At 36.1% G+C, this 24,068-nt stretch overlaps 1 protein-coding gene across 5 annotated transcripts in view; it reads left to right on the top strand.

Annotated features, from left to right (window-relative positions):
• Auh (AU RNA binding methylglutaconyl-CoA hydratase) overlaps positions 1 to 24,068 on the top strand; it is a 156,470-nt gene that overhangs the window by 71,824 nt on the left and 60,578 nt on the right. Inside the window, exon 7 of one of the 5 annotated variants that reach the window (XM_077792317.1) lies at positions 20,605 to 20,669. The exons of 3 other annotated variants lie outside the window; for them this stretch is intronic. In XM_077792317.1, coding sequence (XP_077648443.1) covers positions 20,605 to 20,669 — 65 coding nt within the window. Of the gene's footprint in view, positions 1 to 17,465; positions 17,584 to 20,604; positions 20,670 to 24,068 lie in introns of all 5 variants that reach the window. One more of the 5 variants, XM_077792314.1, reaches the window with a different exon arrangement.

Genomic DNA, 24,068 nt, shown 5'->3' with positions numbered 1-24,068 from the left:
TGGGGTTAGTGGGTAGCCTGAATTTGGAGCTGAAGAGGTTTTGTTTCTTCTGTTCCCATGAAGAACATAGATGAGCTGCTGCTTTTGTGAGTGTCATATAAGAAAGCACCGTTTCAACATTGACAGTGAAATTTTGCATCATTTATAAATCTGATTTTTTTGCTATTGTGATTTAGAGAATTTGGAGATATTCCCATTTCATGATGTCCTTCTTTGAAACAGTTGTCTTCACTTAAGGATGTGTATGGTATAGTAACCTTCCTTGGTAACTTTCACATGTAAATGACAGCTTATCAGTGTTATGGATGAAATAACTGTACCGTGTAAAAATTAAATACAGTGTTGAACATGACAGATGTCTGCAGATGAATAGGTTTAAATTGTATGTTTAAAGAGTATGTGTCCTGGCTAGGGTAAAAAAATTAAAACATAAGGTAGGTAGAAATTTAAACTTAAGTTATAGTGAAATTGAAGACTACTCAGTTCATGCACGAGAGTATTCTATTTTGGTCATCCACAAAAATGCTATTTTTTAAGCCCAAAGCATTTAATATCTATCTGTTCTACCATGCCTACCTTGTCCATAGTAACTAATGAAAACACTAGAGAAGGGTTTGTAAGAGAATGAATCTATTTGAAAAAAATTACCAGATAACTAATTGTGAAATAAAATGAAATGGAGAAAAAGTGTGACATTGCACATTTTGGAATTTCTTTTAAGAAATAAACATTTAGGGGTAATTAGGATATAACTAATCCTAGAAACATAGTGGCTTGCATGGTGCATCCTCGTTCCTCCCCACAAGCTATGGCAATCTAGGAGCCTATAAATGTGACCTTATTTGGAAAGAGGATCATTAAAGATGTAATTAAAGGGTCTCAAAATGAGCATATCCTGTATTATCTGAGGGACTCTAAGGTTCAGTGAGAAAGTATCCTTACAAGAAAGAACAGGCAGAAGAGAAGATCACGTGAAGACAGGGGAATAATGCACGCATAAGCCAGGCAATGCCAAGGATAGTCTGCAGCCACCAAAGTGTGGGGGAGGGCACCATGGTACAGTTTCTCCTTCAGAAGGATCCAGCCTCACAGAGACCTTGATTTTGGATTTCTGCCCTCCAAAACTGAGAGAATAAATTTCTGTTGTTAATATGTGGTATTTTTTGTTACAGCACTCTTTGGAAACTGATACTGTCACTTTTCAGTGATATTAAAGTAATATGTTTAGACCAGGGTTAGTAAGTGGAAGAGATTGGGGATGGGAGGAAACTGAACTTGATAATTTGAATACTTACCATGCCTTGAAGATGAAGTGTTTTGTATTAAAACAACCAAAAGTTAAAACACTTCTATAATGAAAAAAAATGGATTGTACTTCAGAAATGAGGGTGAGCTTTATTGGCTTCCTTCCTTCTGTTGTGAATGCCTCATGAGTGGCAATGTGCTATGCCTTGTGAGTTCTAGAAATCAGAATTTCTCCCAGTGTACTTAAGTTCTTCAGCATTCTTTTCAAGTGGACCCATTAATTAGAATACTTTTTTTTTTTTTTTGGTAGATTTGAATGAATTTGTTCTTATGTTTTCTCATGAATGGGATTATTTTTCTAATTTTTAGTAAATAAATTTTATCATAAAAATTATAGTGCTTTAATATTTTCCCATTTATTTATAATAGCTGGTTCTGGCTGGGCACAATGGCACATGTCTGTTATCCCAGTGACTCGGGAGGCTGAGGTAGGAGGATTGTGAGTTCGGAGCCAGCCTCTGCAATGGGAGGCACTAAGCAACTCAGTCAGTCTCTGTCTCTAAATAAAATACAAAAAAGGGCTGGGTATGTGGCCCAGTGGTCGAGTGCCCCTGAGTTCAATTCCTGGTACCGTGCCCCGCCCCGTCCCCCGTCCCCCCCCCCCCCGCCGAAATAGCTGATTCTCCTTTTCTTTTTAAAAAAATTTATTTATTTTAATTATATATGTGTATGTGTGTGTGTGTGTGTGTGTGTGTGTGTATTATGACAGTAGAATGCATTTTGATTCATTGTACTGTTATAGTTAAAGCTTCATCACAGGGTTTCATAAACTGACTTTTAGATCACTCACGTATAATCAAATCAAGCCTTTATTGAAGCACACTGGTGGCGGCTGACCAGAACATAAAGCTGTTCCCCTGATCAGCCCCGCACAATTGCAAGGGCACTCCTTATAAGCCTGAAAACCGCAAAAGGGATGTTCAGGGGGTCTAGCCAATGCAAGCAAGCCAGGTTACAGAAGCGGGACAGTGCAGTCAAGCGGAGGGAAGCCTAACCAATCACAGTTAGCCCAGTCACCCCAGTTACAGAAACAGAGCCCCGTTACCCTAGTTACAGAAACAATGCCCCATTAGATAGTTTTGTGTTCTTAAAGGTTTCTTTTCTTTTTTTATTATTATTAGTTGTTCAAAACATTATAAACCTCTTGACATATCATATTTCATACATTTGATTCAAGCAGATTATGAACTCCCATTTTTACCCTGTATACAGATTGCAGATTCACATCGGTTCCACATCCACTGTTTTACACACTGCCATACTAGTGTCTGTTGTATTCTGCTGCCCTTCCTATCCTCTACTATCCCCCCTGCCCTCCCCTCCCCTCCCATCTTCTCTCTCTACCCCATCTAAAGGTTTCTATACAAAAGGAAAAGAACATCTTGCTCCAGTCATGACTCTTCTACTTGGCATGGTTGTTTTACAGGATGAAGTCATAAAACAAAATGGAGTCACATTTGCTCCTACTATCACATTCCCCACTGGTTTTAGTAGTTTTGATGTCAATCTTACACATCATTAGGCCTCAGTTGTTTTTTTTTTTTTTTTTCCATCTTATGTGTCTAAGGGACTGTACTGGGCTCGTAAGACCATAACTTTGACCTCACCTACATTCTTGTGTATATGGTTTAGGAGGTTTTTTTTAGAGGCAGGGTCCTACAGTAATACCAATCAGGAGAAGGACTAGGGGCCCAACTACGGCTGAAATGATGGTAGTCAACTAAGGGGACCATGAGAATAGGTTTTAGAACCAATTGCCTGAAGTTTCTAGTGTTTCCTCTCTTATCTTTAACCTGTTTCTCACAAGCGCCAAACTGTCCTTTATTATCCCAGAATGGTTTGCAGAGAAACAAGTTTCTCCTGGAGCCATACAAAGTCCTCCTTGTTTCAGAAAGAGACCATCTAGACCTCATCTGTTCTGTAAGACTCTTTCTGTCAGAGAGTCTAGTGAAGCCTCTAGTTTGGAGATTGACCTTTCTAGTTTTCCTAAATCTATATCTATTTGACAGCTGAGGGACTTCCCAAACCAGCCAGGAGGGGAACTAAAATGGGGGCAGCCAGTCTATGTTGATAAATCAGTGGGGCCTGGCCTTTTAATAAGCCCAGTTGTTCTTTTCCCTTTACTCCTTCAAAATAGTAGGTTCCATAGTTCAGAGTTATTGACAGGTTGGAGATTTAGGCAAGGAGTTCAAAGTGGGACCTGGGAAGCACAATCTTTGGTGAACAGGGAGTGTCCCACTTATAAGTTGGGTTGTGGAAGCAAGTGTCTCCTTATGGAAGATCACCCAGGGTGATCTTGGGAGTAGTTTCCCGAGTACATCTTCCTGAGCTAGACATATTGGCGAACATCTATGTTGACCATAATTTTTTTTTTTTCTCTAATATTAGGGACCTCCTACTGCTGTAAGGGAAAAGGGCGATGACCGTTCTTGCTACTTCCAGCTGAAAAGGGGCATTGTGCAGTGGATGAGCAGTTTGGAGTCCCATTTTAGAAACTGAATGGGTCAAGAAGTCCATGGTAAAAATCTGGCTTAGGAGCAACAGGATGTAAATTCACCTGGGGTGGGCACTTCTATGAGAGAAACAAAAAGACATGAGTGCTGAAGTAAGATTAATATAAAATAGCAGTTGTAGCATCTGGAACCTGTCCATGAATATCTTGAAAATGACAGAAATTAATAATTGTTTACCAGGAGGCAGAAGACCTGAGAAAATGTCCCTCATAACAAGGCCTAACAAAGCCTAATAAGGCACTTTTTTTTTTTTTTTAACGTTGTCAGAATTATCAGGAATGTAGACACAACATTTAGTTAAATTATTGTTAATGTCATCTGATTTTTGTAAAAATACCTTTTTGGCATAACCTCTGTGTTCAGTAAAGATCCTTTGTTACTTAGGACTAGATAATTATATTAATAAACACTGATTGTATCTTCCTGTGTAGGAGGTTAGGAAGATCTGTAGGCCTTAAACTGACTAAAAACTTCTGGCAATGTTTATTGGTAGTTATCAGGCATTTTTGCCTAAGAATTTCTCTTCTGTTGCCTCCAGTCTTACTTATTTTGGGGGATGCTAACACTAGTGTACATTTTAAGTTACATTAAAATAACTGTTGTTTCTTTTTAAATGTCCAGGAATGGCTGTGCTTTGGTTTTAACTGTTTTGCTAGGTGTTTAAGACCAAGCTGGTCAAACTGACCTTGTTCCTATCTATTGGTAAGAGTCAGCTGAGTTTCCTTGGAGGATATTTTTTGGGGAACTTGTTAGCCGCACTTTTGCTCTGTTAGTGTCATCTGCATTAGGATGGGTCAGGGTCTTGCTGACCATGTGGCTTCCCTTGGAAACATCAGGCATGTCTCCCTTTTTCAGTGACCCTCCTCTTTTGCAGCATGGACACTCATTGGCTTTCTGTTCTCCAGGGGTCTCATGAATCTCCCTTATCGGGAGGTTATGTGGCCCGGAGTTGCAAAGCTTTTCCCCTGTCCTGGGTTCAGGCTGAGTTAGAGGGCAAGAGCCAAATATTGGTTTCTTTGGCCCCTTTATTTTAACCTTAATATTTAAATTCGGCCTTAAACATCCAGCAAGTTAGTTTTACCCGTTTTAAAGTAAGAATGCTGGGCTTTAACTTTTACGTTTATAACTTTTACAGTTAATTTTTACATAACACAATATCCTTATTTTATTTATTAATTTATGTAATGCTGAAGATCTGCCTGAAGGAGAAGATGACACCTTAGCATCTACTGTATGATCCAATCACTCTACGCCAACAAGGCAGATTGCAGACCCAGAGACCCCATTAGATTTTGGCTATAAAACTCTCTTTTGCCAGGTCTTCCTCTCTTGCTCTCTCCTTTTTCTCTCACTTTCCCTGTCTCTCATTCTCCCTCTCACTTTTTTTTCCTTTCTTTTTCCTCTTCTCTCTCATATTCTCTCTCTCTCTCTCTCTCTCTCTCTCTCTCTCTCTCTCTCTCTCTCTCTCTCTGTCTTTCTCTCTCTTTTTTGTGTTAATCAGACACTGTCACAGTAAAGGTCTCTTAGTTGCTCTAAGTGTAGTGGTCACATTTTTTTTTTTTTAGTTATAATGAAAATACAAAGTGAAATTAACAATAGTAAAAACATATTTAGCTTGTATATAATTTTGAGCCTTGGCTGAGTTATACATTATATTTTTTATTTGAGATCACAGTAATTTTTCCAATAAAGTTAATTTTTGAATATAACTTTAAATTAACTGAAACGTGGCCTATTTTGACATGCTGTAAGGTGGGAGGCAGAGCCTTATCTCAGGTAAGACAGGGTTCTTCACAATCTTAGGTAAAATGTTTTAGTTTTAAAGTTGATCTTTGTCTCTCTTTTTAGATATAATTTTATAAAATTTACATATATTGTTTTCTGACTCTGTATGAATTTTAGTAGTACAATATGACATACATCTGAAACATTAATTAAGGAAAGGCTGAGAGCCCTTAACATTTTTTTCCAGGTGGAAAAGTGGCAAAATGTTTTAAATTATTAATCTTTAAAAAATTAGGCTCTCTTACTTTTTAAAATATCTTTAAATTTTTATATCTTATTGTAAAAGGTAACATAAGATTTGGTTACAAAACATCAAATTATATAAATAAATCTCCAATAAAATTTATTATCTTTATAAGTTTAAATTATCATTACAGACAATTTTAGTTTGGAGAATACTAGCTTGATAAAATGTTTCTTTAGACCTTTTTTACCTTAAAGACTTGTATACCTGAAAGATATGAACATATTTACCACATTTTTATTGATGTTTTTTATATTAACCAAGGTTAGCTTTTCAAGGAAAATCTAGACTCTGTAATGTAGGACAATACTTTAAAATAACAGTTGCTGTTTAGCCACAGATGTACAAACCTTAATTTCTCCAAGATTACTTGTTCTAGGGGATAAAACTTAACAGACACAATGTAACATTTTTAGAAGTCTTTATTATTTTAACATATAAATATATCAATTCATTATTATTTGTCTTTAGGGAACAACCTTGAATAGTTTTAACTATGTTACATATATAACCAACTTAGTTACATATAAACCTTTTAATATTTGTCTTTTATTTATAGACCTTTATATTACTTAATTAGACCCTTTTATTGTTTACTTACATGTATTATAATTATATTTTATCACATGAAGACTTTTTACCTGGAAACGTTTTTTATTAAATATATTTTTATATTTAGAACTTTTTAATAATTTTTAATCCATTGATCCTTTTTTTGTTTGTACCTTGAAATAAACCTTATAAATTTTTGAATTTAGATAAATTAATCTATTTTAATAAGATGAAATATTTGTTATTTACAGTACTTTAATTGAAATACAGTTGAAACCTCTTGACTCCTTGTATGTAGAATTATACCTGTTGGGACTTTGTAATTTACAGTAACCTTGTTTTTATAATAACACAAGATAATTTTAAATTTCCTTTTTAGTTTACCAATTTATGAAAACGCCAGCATTGTTTAAATATTTTACCTTCTGGAATTTAAGGAATTAAGAGTACTTGATATTATATTTGACAGTCAGCATTTTAACTTTGTAAACCAATTAGATGTCTCTAGCAAACACATCCATGATTCATTTCATATACGTTTAGATGTAATTTATGTATCTTTTTTTTAAAAAAACAAGATATCAGACAAGTGCATTAAATAGTATTAGTAATCTTTTTTGTTGTTGAATAAAAATCCTAGAGACGATGGATATCAAACACTTTATAGACATTAACATTTTAACGGCTGTTTAACCATCTAGAAACAAAACTGTGCAATAGTAACTTTAAAGACATTTGTACTTTTATCTATTTTCCCAATTTGAATTGACCCTTTTAAATCATATTAACCAAAAGTATTTGGATCCATTTTTTAAAAATTTTAATCTATGAGCTCATATGTCAATTTTTTGTACCAAATATATAGACATGGCAATACATAGAGTCAGACAGTACACGGGTGCACCCACACAAAGCAAACAGACACACAAAAGCCTTGTAGCTTATTTTTTTAAAACCTATTTGATTGAGAGTTAACCCTTGTAAATTGGCCTTAGAATAAAGCAGAGTGTAATCAGAAAAACGTATTAACCTATGCATATTGCATCAAAATTATGAGTTTAATAAATATAGAATTTTAAAAGTTTTCTGACCTTTTTCCTGAGGTTGTCCTGTTCATGAAAGCTGAAAAGAGTTGAGGGAACATAGACCAATGCCTGGTACCACCAAAAAAAATTTAGTGTGCTGATTTTAGTTCCTTTGAATAAATACCAAGGAGTTAGGTAGGTGGGTTTAATGGTAGTTCTATTCCTAGTCTTTTGAGGAATCTTCATACTTCTTTCCAAAGTGGTTGTGTAGTCCCACCAACAATGTACGAGAAACACCTTTATCCCCACGTTCTTGCCAGCATTTTTTTATTATTTGTATTTTTTATGATTGTCATTGTAATTGGAGTGAGATGAAATCTTTTTTTGGTGGGACAGGGGTACCAGAATTGAACTCAGGGGCACTTGACCATTGAGCCATATCCCCAGCCCTATTTTATATTTGATTTAGAGACAGGATCTCTCTGACATGTTTAGTACATAGCTCTTACTGGGGCTGACTTTGAACCCGCCATCCTCCTGCTTTAGCCTCCCCACCTGCTGGGATTACAGGTATACATGTGCCCCTGTGCCTGGTGCTTGAAATCTTAACATAGTTTTGATTTGCATTTCCCTGATATTTAGGGATATCGAATATTTTTTCATATCTTTGTTAACCATTTTTATTTCTTCTTTTTTGAAAATATATTTTATTTAGAGACAGGATCTCACTGAGTTGCTTAGGGCCTCACTGATTTGCTTAGGCTGGCTTTGAATTCATCCTCCTGCCTAAGCCTCCTGAGCCACTGGGGTTACAGGTGTACACCACCATGCCCAACTCTTATTTCTTCTTTTGAGATGTGTGTTTAGTTCTTTTGTCCATTTATTCAATGGGTTATTTGTTTTTTTGGTTTTAGACTTTTTGAGTTCTTTGTATATACTGGATTAATTGATCCCCTGTCTGGAGTAGCTGGCCGATTTTTCTCTCATTCTGTAAGCTCTCTGTCTTCATGCTCAATTATTTCCTTTGCCTTGCAGATGGATGCTGTCCCACTTGTGATTCTTGGTTTTATTATTTGAGATTTAGGAATCCTATTAAGGAATTTAGGTACTGGTGCCATTATGTCAGAGTGTTGAACCTATGTTTTCTTCTAGCATATGTAAAATTTTTGGTCTAAGTACTGTTTTGACCCACTTTGAGTTGAGTTTTGTGCAAGGCAAAAAGGATTCTTCTTTGTATGGATATCCAGTTTTCCTAGCACTATTTGTTAGAAAGACTTGAGTATCAGATGACTGTCCTTGTTTGGGTTTGTCTCTGTGTATTCTATTCTGTTCTGTTCTATTCTATTCTATTCTATTCTATTCTATTCTATTCTATTCTATTTTGTCTTCATGTCTGTTTTGATGCCAATAACATGCATTTTTGTTACTGTAGTTCTATAGTATAATTTGAGATCAAGTATTGTGATGACTCTAGCATTACTCTTGCTTAGTATTTCATTGGTTTTGAGGGTCTTTTTTTTTTCTTCTTAAATGAACTTTTAAGGACTTTCTTTCCTAGTTCTGTGAAGAATGTCGTGTTTTGATGGGGATTGCATTAAATCTACATATTGCTTTTTGTAGTATGGCCATTTATTGACAATATTAATTCTGCCTATCCAAGAATATGGAAGGTCTTTCCATTTTCTTTTTCAGTTTCTTTCTTTAGTGTTCTGTAGTTTTCATTATAGTGGTCTTTTACCTCCTTGATTAGATTTATTCTTAAATATTTTTTTTTTTTTGAGGTTATTGTGAATGGGATAGTTTTCCTGATTTCTGTCTCAGTTGGCTCATTATTTGAGTATAGGAAAGCTGTTGATTTAATTTAACTTCTTTTCCTATTTATAATCCCATTAATTTCCTTTTTGCCTGATTGTCCTAGTTAGGGTTTCAAGGAACTAAATTGAATTGGAGTGGTGAGAGTGGACATCCTTGCCTTGTTCTTGATTTTAGAAGAAATGCTTTTGGTTTTTATTCATTCGGTATTATTCTGGATTGGATTTGTCATAGATAGCCTTTATAAGTTTATGGTAAGTTTCTTTTGTTCATAGTTTCTCCAGCATTTTTAGCATGAAAAAGTGCTAGATTTTGCCAAAGACTTTTTTCTGCATCTATTGAGATGATTGTATGATTCTTGCCCTTAGTTCTATTTATATGGTGAATTACATGTATTGATTTGGATATGTTGAACCAAACTTGCATTCCTCAGTGAAACTCATTGGATCATGGTGTACTAGTATCTTCCTAATGTATTTTTGAGTGAGGTTTGCTAATATTTAAATTAGGGATTTTTGCATCTGTTTTCCTCAGGGGTATTGGTCTTTAGTTGTTTATCTAGACATTGGTTAGGATCTTCCAGATTTTCCAGTTTATTGGAGTATATATCTTTAAAATGATTTCTAATGATCCTCTGGATTTCAGAATTATGTGTGTTGATGTCTTCTTTTTCATTTCTTATTTTGTTGATTTGGGTGTTGTCTGTGGTTAGTTTATCAATCTTGTTATCTTTTCAAAGAACCATCTCCTTGTTTCCTTTGTCCTTTGTATGTTTTTCCCTTAATTTCATTAATTTTGGCTCCGACCTTATTATTTCCTGTTTTCTATTGATTTTGAAATTAGTTTCTTCTTTTCTAGAGCCTTGAGGGGTAACATTAGATTGTCATTTTGGGATCTTTCTGATTTCTTAAATGTTGGCACTCAGTGCTATAAACTTTCCTCTTAGAAATGTCTTCATACTTTCACAGAGATTTTGTTGTGTTGTATCTCTATTTTTATTTGTTTCTAAGGATTTATTTTATTTCTCCTGATATTTTCCATTACTCATTTCTCACTCCAAGTGTATTAATTAATCTCCATGTTAGAATAGTTTCTGCTTTTTATCTTGTTATTGAGCTCTAATACATTCCACTATGATCTTACAAGATACCAGAGAGTATCTCCCGGCCCCGCCCCCTTTTCAAAAAAATATCTTGTTTTGTGTCCTAAAATATGAGCTGTTTTAGAGAAGGTTTCACATGCAGCTGAGAAGAAAGAAAGTAAATTTGGTTTTTGATGGATGAAATATTCGATAGATGTCTGTTAGATCCATTTAATTAGTAGTATTTTTAGTTCTGTAGAGTCTTTACTTAGTTTATGTCTGGTTGACTTCTGTGTTGGTGAGATAGGTGTGTTGAAGTCACCCAGTGTTTTTGTACTGGGGTCTATTTGATTCTTTATATTGAGAAAGTTTTATTCTATATACATAGATGAGTGTACACATTTGCAGTCATTATATCCTGTTTGATAATTCCCTAAACTAGTATGATGTGACCTTCCTTGTCTATTCTGATTAATTTTGGCTTGAAGTCTCTTTGTGAGAGATTAGAATAGTTACTGCTGCTTGCTTTTGGTTTCCATTTGCATAGTATATCTTTTCCCATCATTTGTTTTACCTTTATCCTGTGAATGTCTTTGGTTGTAATGTGAGTCTCTTATAAAAAAATGTGTGATTGAGTCTTATTTTTTAATCGTTTGTGCCAGTCTGTCTTTTGACTGCATATCTTAGACCATTTACATTCAGTGTTATTATAGAGAGATGTTTTTTTGTTCCCTGCTGTTTTGAGTTGTTTCTAATGCTTAATTTAAACTTAATTCTTCTGTAATTGGTTATTATTCTAGTGAGAAATTTTCATATACTGGCTCTCATATTTATTTTTCTTCTGCATGAAATATTTCATTGGGTATGTTTTATAATCCTGACTTAGTGGTTATGAATTCTTTCATTTTCTGATCACCATGGAACATTTTCATTGTAATTTCAGTTTTGAAGAATAGTTTTGCTGGATAATAGTTTTGGTTGGTACCTGTTATCTTTAAGGGCTGAGTATACATTATTTCAAGTCCTCTGGGCTTCTAGATTCGGGGCTGAGAAATCAGTGGAGAGTCTGAATTGACTTCTGAATGTGACCTGCTGTTTTTCTGATGTGGCTTTTAAAATTCTATCTTTGTTGAGTATATTATGCATTTTAAATATGATGTGTTTTGGAGAGGATCCTTTTTTATCTTGCCTGTTTGGAGTTCTAGTGTCTTTTGGAAAATCTTCTGATTGTTTCATTAAAAAGTTTTGTATTTCTTGGCGGGTGCACTGGCACATGCCTGTAATCCCAGCAGCTGGGGAGGCTAAAGTGGGAGGATCACAGATTCAAAGCAACTTAGTAAGGTACCAAGCAACTCAGTGAGACCCTGTCTCTAAATGAAATCCAAAATTGGGCTGGAGATGTGGCTCAGTGGTCGAGTGCCCCTGAGTTCATCTCCAGATACTGATGCCCCCCACCCCCCAGAAAAGTTTTGTATTTCTTCAGTTTGCATTTCAGTGTCTTCTACTATGCCAGTGATTCTTAGATTTGGCCTCCAAATGTTATCCCTGATTTCTTTAATATTCCTTACATGGTCTTTAAACATCTTTTCTTTATTGTCAGTTTTATTTTCAGTATTATATACTTTGTTTTCAGGGCCTAAGAGTCTGTCTTCTCTGTGGTCTAATCTGTTGGGGATGTTTCCAGTTGAATTTTAATTTGATTTATTGACTCTTTTATTTCCAAGATTTGTGTTTTGTTTTTCAGAGTCTCTCTTTATTGAAATGATCTTTCACTTCCTGTATTTTCTCTCTAAGCTCATTTCTTTCATCTTTTAGTTCATTGAACACTTTAATTATGAACTTTCTAAATTCTTCATACAATGTTTCTTCCACTGTGGTGTCAGGAGATCATTGATTGAAGTGTTACGGGCTGTTTAATGTGGTTTGTTTTCTTGTTTTTTCATATTGTTTGTATGTCTCCCCACCTACTTGGGTGGTTATCTCTTCTACTTCTAGGTGCGGAATTGTTGAGTGTGCTTCTTTCTCTTAAGTGTCCCAAGATGAGTGAATATCCAAGTATTGATATACCCACTCAGTATGTATCTTCTGTGCCCACTATCAGCACCACTTTGAAAAAAGATACTAAACCTTATTAACTACAACCACTTCCAAGCAAAGCTATACACCAATAAACCTTAAGGCGGAGGTGGGGAATTAAAACTTACTGAACCATAGTTCCTCTAATCCAATTAAAATTGTTGTAATGTTCTTGAATAGGTTGAACAGTTATTAAAGCAACAAATTGCTTAATTAGTAATTAAATTAAATTCATTATTATGGTAATAAAATTACTATTACAGACATGGAGTAGTGCTTGAAAGAGGAAGAAGAGAAAATGTGGGCAAAGAAAAAAGAAAAAAATAGAAAAAATACAATAAGAAAAAGAAAACTAAATAGGAGGAGATTGCGACAGTTGCAGGCAGTACTGGAGGGAATGGAGGAGTAAGAGGAGCAGTTATAAACTTGAGCTAGGAAAAGAAAGAATGATTCCAGTAAATGCTTTAAAACCTGATAAGAAATACAATCAATTGGGTCAAGGGCAGCAGTATGAATAATAAGGGAAACTCTATGAATTCAATATGTAAAGTAATATCTCTAAGATCAAAATTGGTGTTAGAGTTGCTTTTGATATTCCCTGCCAAAGTGGGAGTTACTTATTCATGTCTTCCTGATTTGGATTTTATCAGAATTTGGAACCTTTACAAGATTCCCACCACTCCACAGCTTTACTTCTAAGTTTCCCACGGTGCGGAGGTTTTGATCATACCAGCCCTCCTCTGATATAGTTGGAGGAACCCCCCTCCTGTCTTTGGTGTGTGCAGGTACCTACTGGTTTTCTGTTGGCTTGGAGGAGATGGTCTCTAATTGTCTGTAACTTAACATCTAGGTTACTCCCTGTTAGGGGATACAGTTTTGCATGCCCTTCTGAAAAAAAACTTTGGGTATCCAGGGCTGTCATAGCTAATGTGTGTGCCCTCACATACATTTCAGATGTATGGGGTATAGTGGTCTAAGGTAGAGAACTGTATTCTGGTTGATGTGCTGGATGGCTTGTCAGGGGGTGTAGGACTTCTTCCTTCTCTAGCATGTGCAAGTTGCAGGTCAGTGGGCTTATATCTGGGTGCACTGTATGTTGGCTCGTGTCTGTGGGTGCTCCTCTGTGAATCTCTTTGTGAGGATTGGGTTGATGTTCTCTGCTGGCTGCTTGGGCTTATCCTCAGAAAATGCCTGTTGTGGGTCTGTGCTTTCTTTGGTCAGCTGTTCTTTCACTGCTTATTTCTGGACTGTTGTGGAGTCGAGGGTTTCTGCCTAGATATCCCCTTTGCTACCACCTTAATTTTTGACAAGTAAAAATTATATACAATACACTATATTTATATAAACATACACTGATATATGCTAATTTTGTCACACCATATGCTGTAGTGTGCATGTAGTAATGAGAATAATTAGAATCTCTCTTGGCAATTTTTATGGATGCAATATATTATTTCAACTGTAATTACTACAGAGTACAATGGATCTCTTGGATCTGTTCTCCTATCTAACTGAACTTTTTAAACTTTAGCCACCATCTCCACATTTCCCCCACCTGCGTTCTAATTTCTTTTGAGTTTAGCAGATTATCTCATAAAGTTTGCACATTCTGAATTTCACTCAGTATTTCCTCATAGTTAGGTTTAAGTTAAAATGTTTTCTGGAGGCTACCAAATGGGTGATGCTCTATGTTGTATTGGTATTTTATTATATAGCACTAAATATTAGGTTCTCCCACTTCTGGTGATGATAACTTTGGTCACTTGATTAAGGTAGTGAATAACTGTGGGTATAATTTTAGCATTCTCTTAGAAACCTTACACACACACACACAGTATAGCACACTCAGGTTTCATGGAACCAAAAAAAGAGCCTCCCCCAGTTTTGTCTCATTTTCTGCTCCCCAGGGGGAAGGGCTGGGGACGTCACTGTGCGTCATTGTTTGCTGTTTAGCAGTAAGGCAGTCTCTTGGCATCTTTTCCAGGAACTCTATTTTAAGGTGTGTCTATGAAGTAATGATGGATTTTTAAATCCTGTGTGTGTTGTCCTGAACACAGTAGTCATTTTGGAAAGGGTTGTTTATAACCTTTGTTGAAATTCTCTTAGAATTTACATCAGAATCCGAGCTTATCTTTTGAATATCCTCAGCTATGACTCATCTTTATCCTGTGAGGGTGAATTTGATTTTCATAAATAGCAAAAGATCTTTCTGTGCCAAATCTGATGAAGAAGGTCATACTGTTTCAGGAAGAAGAAAAATATAACAACAAAAATAAGACTAATTTTCTTAAGAGGCTTGAGAACGTCACACATTTTACCAGTGTTATGAACAATGGACAGCATTGTTGGACCTTGTGTAGTGCTTCCTGAGGTGACTTCCTTAAAATCTAGCACTCATCCGCCTTTCTGAAGTCTTTGGTGTTTTGATCAATATACCTCAAACATAAGCATACACACTGCAAAGCCTCGTTTCTTTGTATGTTAAATTGCAATTCAGTGACCACCTCCTTATATTTAATGAGGGTGTTTGGGTAGTAATTGTTGACTTTCCACTTTGTTAGTGGCTGTGGAGGAAAGATATGTAGAACTCAGCCATTGCCCCTTGGAATTGACTTTCTGAAACCTAGTAGGAGAGTTTGAACATGCGTACAGTATCTTAACTGCCCTATTCAATAAAGTCTGTAATCAAACAATTTAAAACTGTGTATCTTGAGTTTAGAGAAAATAGTATGAGTTCTGTCCGGCATCATGAAACAAGAATAAGTCTCAGTTGGCCAAGCCTACAAGGTAGTTCTCTGGCCACCCTTCTGACCTCAGTCCTGCAATTGCTCCCCTTGTTCACACACCGTGTTTCAAACGTATTATTCACTTAGCAAACATTTGTTGAGCCCTGCAGTGATGTAGACATTGGAGAGGTAGCTGTGAACAAACAAGATCCTGCCACTGTGCACCTACCTGCTAGCACAGGAACAGTAGGCACAGCAGATGGCAGGTTGTGTCTTATGGCCGAAGTGCAAAGTTCTGTAGAACAAGAGAGGAGAGGGCAGCTGACGGTGGTGGAGGCATACACCGTAAAACAAGGGTTCAGGGGATGCCTCACTGGGAAGGTAATATGGGAGTTAAGATAAATGCCTTCAACAAATTAATCATACGGATCTTGGCAAAAGCATTGCTACAGAGATAAAACCCAGTCCAAAGGGCTTAGGTGGGAGAGTGTGCTGTGAGTATTCACTGCATCCCCACAGCCATGGTAGGGAGGCAGAGGAGGAGTGTAGTGTTGGTGCTGTCAAAGAAGCAGTGGGGAGGAGGGAAAGATCATAGCGGTGTTTGTTACAGTACTGTCCCTTTAACCTCAGTGTGAAGGGGATGCACGTGGATTGTCAACAAAAGTGCAACATGCTCTTTAAAGTTTTAAAGCTTCACTGTGATCACTGTGCTAGAAGGGGGCAATAACAGGGCAGGTTAGAAGGAGGACGCCTGTTCCTGCTAGAATCTGTGTGTGATGTGGGCTGGGAACGGCTTGTTCTTGTGAACATAGGGATGTCATTGGACTCTGGGTGTCCCTCAAAGTTGGAGTAAAGGGAGTGTCTTGACAGATTGGATGGGAGCATAAACAAAAGAGAGATGCAGGAATGGCTCCAGGGATTCCGACTGCAGGAACTGAAAAGGAAGTTTCCTTCTACCAAGACACAGAAAGTCAGATTTGGAAGATTGTTTCACAGGTTCTTGGTTAAAAATCACCGTTGAATATCTAAGTGTAGTATTAGTCAAGCAGACCGTTATACTAATGCTAGTCTGGGCTGAAAATAAAAATGTGGAATTCATTTAGCATTTACTGACCTGGTCCAAAGGCATGCTGAAACTTACAAATGGACTTTGGTACAGACAGAGAAAACTCTCTTTAATTCAGGCTTGATGCATGGGGAAATACTTTCCTTAGAAGGTTCGCAGTTGCTGTGAGGAACCAAAACACCAAAAATTCCGAGGGAAGGCAACCATCTTCTTTAATCCAAAGAGCTGTGATCTCAAGAGGGTGAGACAAGTACCTATTGCTTTTTCTTTGTGGGTTTTCTTTCTACCCCTTGACCTTTGGCACTGGCATAGTCATTGGAAGTCCAAGACAAAATAATGTAAATATAGCCCCAGTGTTCTGGCCAGAGGGCCCCCAAAGCAGGGCATCCCAGAGCACTGCACAGCACCAGAGAGATGATGAATAGAAGAGTCAGCAAAAATAAGTCTACAGCGTTGTTTTGTGAACAACGTTCACTCCTGAGCTGTGCCCGTGTCTCTGCTAGTAGATGAGGCACTTTAAAGACTGCACCAGAAGTCAGACCACTGCACACTCATGTATTATTAGTGAAAGGGTAGATCTGTTGATCTGTCCCTCTTCCCCACAGCAGAATCTAGAAGTAGATCCATAGGAGCGTGGTCAGTTGATATTTGACAGGTACAGAGGGGCTTCAGGGGAGCAATTATGATATTAGAAAAATTGGGCAGCTACATGCAGAAGAATAATAAAAAGGAATCTTGATTTAAACATCAAACTTGTCCAAACACCAGCTCAAAATAGATCATAAATGTAATACTATACAATTTTTCAATCTTTGTGGAGTCACGGATTGACTCTTGTTCCCCAGTGTGTGAGACCAAGGGATGTGGTCTATTAGTAGGAACTCAGTATTACTGAATGAATGTATTTCTTCCCCTGAAGATGGCAGTGAACTTCAGAGTGGGTCTATAAAATACACTGCAGCATTAATATCATAGGAATAAGTTATTTAACTGCCAGTTTTCTTTGTAAAAAGTAGCTTTATTATTTTATATGTCCAAATTATATAATAAAATAATTGATGATTTTGATTCAGTTGCTTTTTATAATCTCAAATTGATGTGTCTGTTATTCTCATTTTAATTTTTTTTTGTTTTTAATAACTAGCATGTTGTGTTTTTAAAAAGAAGAATATTCATTTTTTGAGGTGCATGTTACTTTCCTTTTGGCCAACTGTGATTAAGATAGCTTTATTTGCATTTTAATAGTCTGTAATGTTTGTTTTATGTATCATGCTAAATAGATGGTCTCAAGAATCACTTGAAGCACTGTAGAAAGCAGATGTCAAAAACCTGTCCTTGGTGGGCCTCGTGGTGCATGCTTGTAATCCCAGTGGCTCAGGAGGCTGAGGCAGGAGAATCGTGAGTATCAAGCCAGTCTCAGCAGCTTAGCAAGACCCTGTCATGAAATTAAAAATAAAAAGGTCTGGGAATATTAAGTGCCCCTGGGTTCAATCCCCAGTACCAAACAAACAAACCAACAAATAAAACTACCCTTGTCTCAGAGTAAGTAAATAAAATATGTGGAAAGTTAATGAAAGACAGTAAATTAGTTTTCCCTGTAAATTAGGAAGTGTGGAAGTTCATTTCTCTCATCCTTTAAAAATAAAATTGAATTCTCTTTTCCCACGTCATCCATTTGGTGACTGATGTTTTGACTCTGCAGTGCCTGTAATGTGAGAAGGGGCGTGAGCTGTTCAGTCCTAGAGGCATGTTTTGGTGTGTGCCCATGGGTGTTTCATCTGAGAACTTCTGTGCCTGGCCTCCTGATGACAGGAACTCTCATTTGGAAATTAAGAGTCCTTTTCTTTCACTTATAGAAATCACACGCACCTATCGGCTAAGCTTTTCCCCACCTGTGAAGCACAGTAGGCACTCACCGCGGAACCTTCCCAGTGAGGTGCTCTGGGCTGGAGTCCTGACTGTCACAAAATCGTATGTCTTTAAGCAGATTACTTTTCCCTTTCCCACTGCTGCTTCTGTAAAACAAAGCTAATAATAGTGCTCATAGAGTCGTGAGAACTGACTAGGACAGACATGTAAACTGCCTGTAACAGTAGCTGGCACATTGTAAAGATTAGCACTTGTTAGTTCCTAATTGGTGCTAGCTGTAATTTTTTTTCTTTTCAAATGCCTTTAACAAGTTATAAAGCTTTCCTGAGCTTTCCTGTGTACTTGTAAAGCTTTAAGGAGGTATGGTTGACATACAATTAACCACATGTTTTAGCATACAATTTGGTACTAAATGTTTTGATATATACACATGATACTATGTCTTTTGACATGTATACATCCATGAAATCATAGCCACAGTCAAAATAAAGAACATATCCACCCCCCCCCCCGCTGAAATTTTGTTATGAAACTACCAAACTACTTCTTGTCACAATACATTAGTTTTCATTTTCTAGAATTCTGTGTGATTATCATACATTGTGTGATCTTTTATTTGCCTGACTTCTTTCTCTTGAAATACTAATTTCTTCCCATTGCTGAATGGTATTGCATCTTACGGGTATGCCACAGTCTGTCTCCTCACGCATGGATAGGCATCTAGCTTATTTTCAGTTTTGGCTGTTATGAATAGTGCTGCTGGGAACAGGATATGTACGAGCCTTCGTAGGGATGTATGCTTTCAGTTACGAAGGGCCAGTGCCTAGGACCGAAACGGTTCTGCGTGGTCGGTGTGTGTTTGTACTTTTAATATACTACCAGTCTGGAGGTACATGCTGTGTTGGTGTTGGCAGCATGTGAGGATCTCGCTGGCAGCAAGGGAAGTCGGAGTTTCTTCACACATCCCTGCGGTTGCTGGGTGAGGTCAGTCTTTTTGATTTTAGTCTTTCTCATCGGAGGAGGGTATCTCACTGTGGTTGTAATTTGCATTTCGTTAATGTCTGATGGTATTGAGCTTCCTTTCTGTCATCTGTATTTCTTCTCTGGTGACATAGCTACTCAGATGTTTAACTTGTTTATTGGGTTGTTTCAATTTTGAGTTTTGAGCTTCCTTATTTTGAGCATTATAAATACAAGTCCTTTATTCAGTATATGCTTCATAAATGTTTTCTTTCCATCTGTGACTTTATTCTCTTAACTATGTCTTTCAAACAGCAAAAGATGTTGATTTTGACAGAGTCTAGTTTATCAGTTTGTTCTTTCACACATTATGTTTTTGGTGTGATTTCTCAGAAATTCTTGCCTAAAGTCACAAATATTTTTCTCCTATTTTTTTTAGAACTTTTCTTGATTTGATTTAAACTTATATCTCTGATCCATTTTTATTCAGTTTTTGTCTATGGTGTGAGGTATGGATTAATATTCTTTGTGCATAAGGACACTGCTTGTTCCAGCATCATTTGTTGTACCTTTGTTTAAAAAAAATGAAGTGTTTTTATATGTGTGGTTTATCGCTGGACAGTTCTGTGTTGAGTACTGTAGCATTATAATCTTGAAATCAGGTAGTATTAGTTTTTCTACTTATTTGTCAAAGTTGTTTTATCTAATCTGGATCCTTCGTGTTTCTGTATGAATTTTGGAACCAGCATGTCAATTTCTACAAAATCCTGCTGGAATTTTGATTGCGGTTACATTCAGTCTTTGGATCAGTTTGTGGAGACTTGATATCTTCCTGACTTTTTAGAACCACAGTGTCTATTTTTGTTAGATCTTCTCAGCATTTTTTAATGTTCAGTTCTCGTCTGGCAGAATGTTCTGTAAATACAAATTAAGTTGGTTGACAGCGTTATTCAGATTTTCTATGCCTTTCCTGGTTTTCTTTCCACTTATTCTGACAATTGTTGAGAGATCAGAATTTGAATTTCCAACTGTAATTGTAAACTCCTCACCTTTCTCTTTGTAGTTCTGTTGTATTTGCCATATGTATTTTGAAGTTCTGTTAAGAGCACATTTAGTTTGCTCACATCTCTTGGTGAATTGACCTTTGTATTATTTTTAAAATCATCTTTTTTTTCCCCCTTAGTAATGTTCTTTGCTTTGAAAATCGGTGTCTGATATTCATATGGCCTCTGCAGTGTACGTTTGACTAGGATGGCCGGATGCAGCCCTTTCTAGTTCATTTCTGGGCTCTCCTCCCTATATTCTTAGTCTGTGTGTGTTTGTTAGTCAGCATACTGGTGAGCCTTGTTTTTTAATCCTATCTCACAACCACTGCCTTTTATTTGGGAGATTCAAGTCATTTAAGTTTAATTTAATTATTCACATTGTTGTTTAAATTTCTCATTTTCTTATTTTTTTCTATTCCGTCTGTTTTTGTTCCTGTTTTCTTTTTGCTGTCATTTGGATTAATCAAATATTTTTATGATGCTGTGTTATCTTCATTGGTTTTTATACTATTCGTTTTTATTTTGCTATTTTTTATTGTTTTAGGGTATTTACTGTACATCTTTAATTATGACAGTCTGCCATCAAGTGATAAACCATTTCATATGATAGTAAGTATTTCGTTTTTTTCTCTGACCTTTATGTTACTGTTTTTTTGCATTTGACTTACATGTACACTGCACCGTTATACCTTTGTTTGCATAGTTAATTATTCTTGAGACATTTAAGTAATTAGGAAAAGTCTTATATTTTTACCTACATAATTATTGCCAGGTCTTTTTATTTCTCTGGGTAGACCATATTTCCCTCTGTTAACTTCTTTTCGGAAGTGTATGTTTTCTGGTGATAAACTTAGTGTTCTTTCTTTTTTTTTTTTTTTTTTTGATACTGGGGATTGAATCTGGGTGCTTCACCACTGAGCTGTATCCTAGCCCTTGAGAGAAAGACTCATTACTTTGCCCAGGCTGGCCTTGAACTTGTAATCCTCCTGCCTCAGCCTCCTGAGTAGCTGGGATTACAGGTGTGCACTACTGTGCCTGGCTTAGACTCAGCTTTTGAATGTCTGAAAAAGTTTTTGTTTTACCTCTGTATTTGAAAATCTTTTTGCTAGATATGGAATTCTAGGTTGTCATTTGTTTTTCCTTTAGTTTTAAAGATGTTCTGTTGTCTTCTTTGTTGCATGGTATTTCCTGACAAGAAATCTTCTGTCCTCCTCTTCCTTGTTCTATGTATATAACAGGCTTTTCTCTGTAACTGCTTTTAAGGTTTTAGTTCTCACTGGTTTTGAGCAATCTGAATCACAGTGGGCTTTGGTGTGGTGTTGCCGTGTTTCTTTTGCCTGGTGTTCATAGAGCTTCCTGAATCTCTGCTGCCTCTGTTGGTTCCCCTGGCCTCAGCAGCTTGCTGACACACTCAGTGGTTCAGTGCTCTGCTGAATCCTCAGGATTTCTAGAGTTTTATTCATCCCTGCCCTGCACACTCCTGTCACGTGGATCTCTTCTGACTCTCAGCTTCTTCTGAAGTGAAAAGGTCCACTGGCTTAGCTTAGTTTTTTCTTCTCTGGGTCCTGTCCTGGAAGCTCTCCACATCTCGAGGGGCAGACACTCACAGGGCTCACCTTGTTTTCTGCCTTTCAGGGGCCTTTCGGCTGCCCTTTGTTGCCTCAGAGTCCTGAAACCTGTTGTCCGGTTTTTCAGGCAGGAAGGTGAATCCAGCCTTTGCCACCCCATCTCCGCTAGAAGAGCAAGTGCTGTGGTTTCTTAACTGAATAAAGACACTTTACTTGAGTTGCATTTTCTTTCCCAGCTGACCACTTAGACTTACTACTGTTAAGTGGTAACATTGTTGTTGTTATTATTATTATTAAGACCAGGTACTACTTTCAGTGTCACAAAGGTGAAATTAAATTTAAGAGTGATAATCTTAACAGGAATTTGATATGAGTAAAGCACCACCTTTCCTTTGAAACAGACTTTTCAGCTTTTACAGTTGTCACTCAGAAGTGAGTACCATCTGTCAAAATTACAGAGAGATATAGAGAGATGGAAATGGATCAGTGTTCCGGTTTCATGTCTGTAAATTGGATTTTATAAAATGGGCTTTTTGCTACCTATATGATTATGCTGTGAAATTAGAATGTATTTTTATATTCAAGTATCCTACCTTCCCTTTTGTTTATATTTTCATGTGAAGTTGGAACTTTGCAAATTGTGCTTGGACCTTGTGGTTACTAAACATGGAAACCTTCAGTGGCCACTCTGTAACAGTAGTTGCTTCTTTTCTTTTCCTGCGCTTCTTTCCTTTGACTTATGCCTTTTCCTCTCTTTCCTGACACCTTTCCATTTGGAATGTACCTACTCCATCTACCGTGTCCCCTCCAGTGGGGTAATATTGAGCAACCCACTCCTAGAGCCGAAGTTCTTTTGCCAGCTATGATAACTTTAGTAAGGAAGCAATGGTGTTACTGTAAAAATCACTCCTAGAGAATTTGAATGCACAAGTAAGGTTGCTATTTTCTTTTAAAATGAAAATATATAAACAATAGAAGTATATATCAGAAATGGAAGATTATTTGGGAAAATTTAAAAATTTAATCAGTAATTGAGGGATTTCTTAAAACCAGTTGACTGTGTTGCCTTATGTAACTTTATTTTGATTCATATTGTAAGGAAATATTAAACCCAATAAGTAGTAATTATTAATGTTTTGAAACTTGTCATTTAAAAATTTTTTAAAATTTGTCCACTGGTATATTAAGACATATAAACATGAATTTTCTCCTGAAATACAATTATATTATAATTCCCTTCTGCAATTTGATGTTTTTGATAATAATGATACATTTTAGAAATTCCTCCTTCCTGTTTTACTTGTAACTAATGGAAAACTTTTAGTGCTTCAACATGAAATCTTCTGGTTTTCAGTTTGATATATGCTTCCTTAATTCCTTAATTGTTAATGAAATATGACATATTGATAATGTTAAAATTTTGATACCTGAATTCCTTAGATTTTCTTTTGAAAGATTTTGACTTTCCTGGAATGAACTATTAATTAGTCATGATATGTTATTCTTTCATACTAAATTCTAATTCTGCATTCTATATTGTACCTATATTGGAATGGCATTTCATGGATCAATTTTTATAGATGAGATTAAAGTTTTGTTTTGTATGTTATCTTAGCAACATAACCTTTAAATATTAGTATCTAAAAAAGTACTTAGAAGACTTATTATCTCCTCTCTGGCATACTAGAAAGTAATACTGGAATGACCATTTCTTGAAGTTTTTATATTTATCTGTGTGTGTTGGTACATTTTAACATTTAAAATTTCCCTTTAATAACTGGTATTTCTTGGGAAATATGGTTTGCACAGACTTCCCAGAAGTATTAACATTGACTTGTAGTTGTTTTCTTACATTTCTAGAGATTTCCTCTCAGGTTTGACTGTCTTCCCTAATTCCTAGAAATAGCTCTTATATTGCCTTTTTAAAAAATCGCACTCTTTCTCTCTCTTCATGTTTATGATTTTTTACTTATATATTCTGCCTTTTCTTTTCTTGGTGTTTTCATTCCCCTTTTAGTAACTTAGCAATTTAAATATTTAATTAGTTTATATTCATTTTTTGATGAAGGCATTTGACTGAATTTTAAGCCAGCTTCAGCTATTTTCCTTTCATTTTTATATGATACTTTTTATTTTTCAATTCACATTTTTATTCTTATTTAATTTGTAACCCTTAGATGCTTTTGGTATTTCCTCTTAACATTTCTATGTTACTAGAACATGTTAGATTGTGCTTTCTAGAGCACTATTTTTAGGAAGTGATTGCAGTTTCATTTTTGTATAATTGCATTGGCTAGTTTTTATAAATATATTTTTGGGGACTTTGAAAAGAAATATTCTTTTTGATCACATAGTTTTTGGTGCCTGATAGATGATATATTTATTATGGTTTTGTCCAGTTTATCCTCATTTTGTGTTTCATAATTTGCATTTTTCTTTA

The sequence above is a fragment of the Urocitellus parryii genome, chromosome 13 (genome assembly GCF_045843805.1).
Source record: "Urocitellus parryii isolate mUroPar1 chromosome 13, mUroPar1.hap1, whole genome shotgun sequence".
NCBI lineage: Eukaryota > Metazoa > Chordata > Mammalia > Rodentia > Sciuridae > Urocitellus > Urocitellus parryii.
This window is presented reverse-complemented; position numbering and strand designations above follow the sequence as displayed.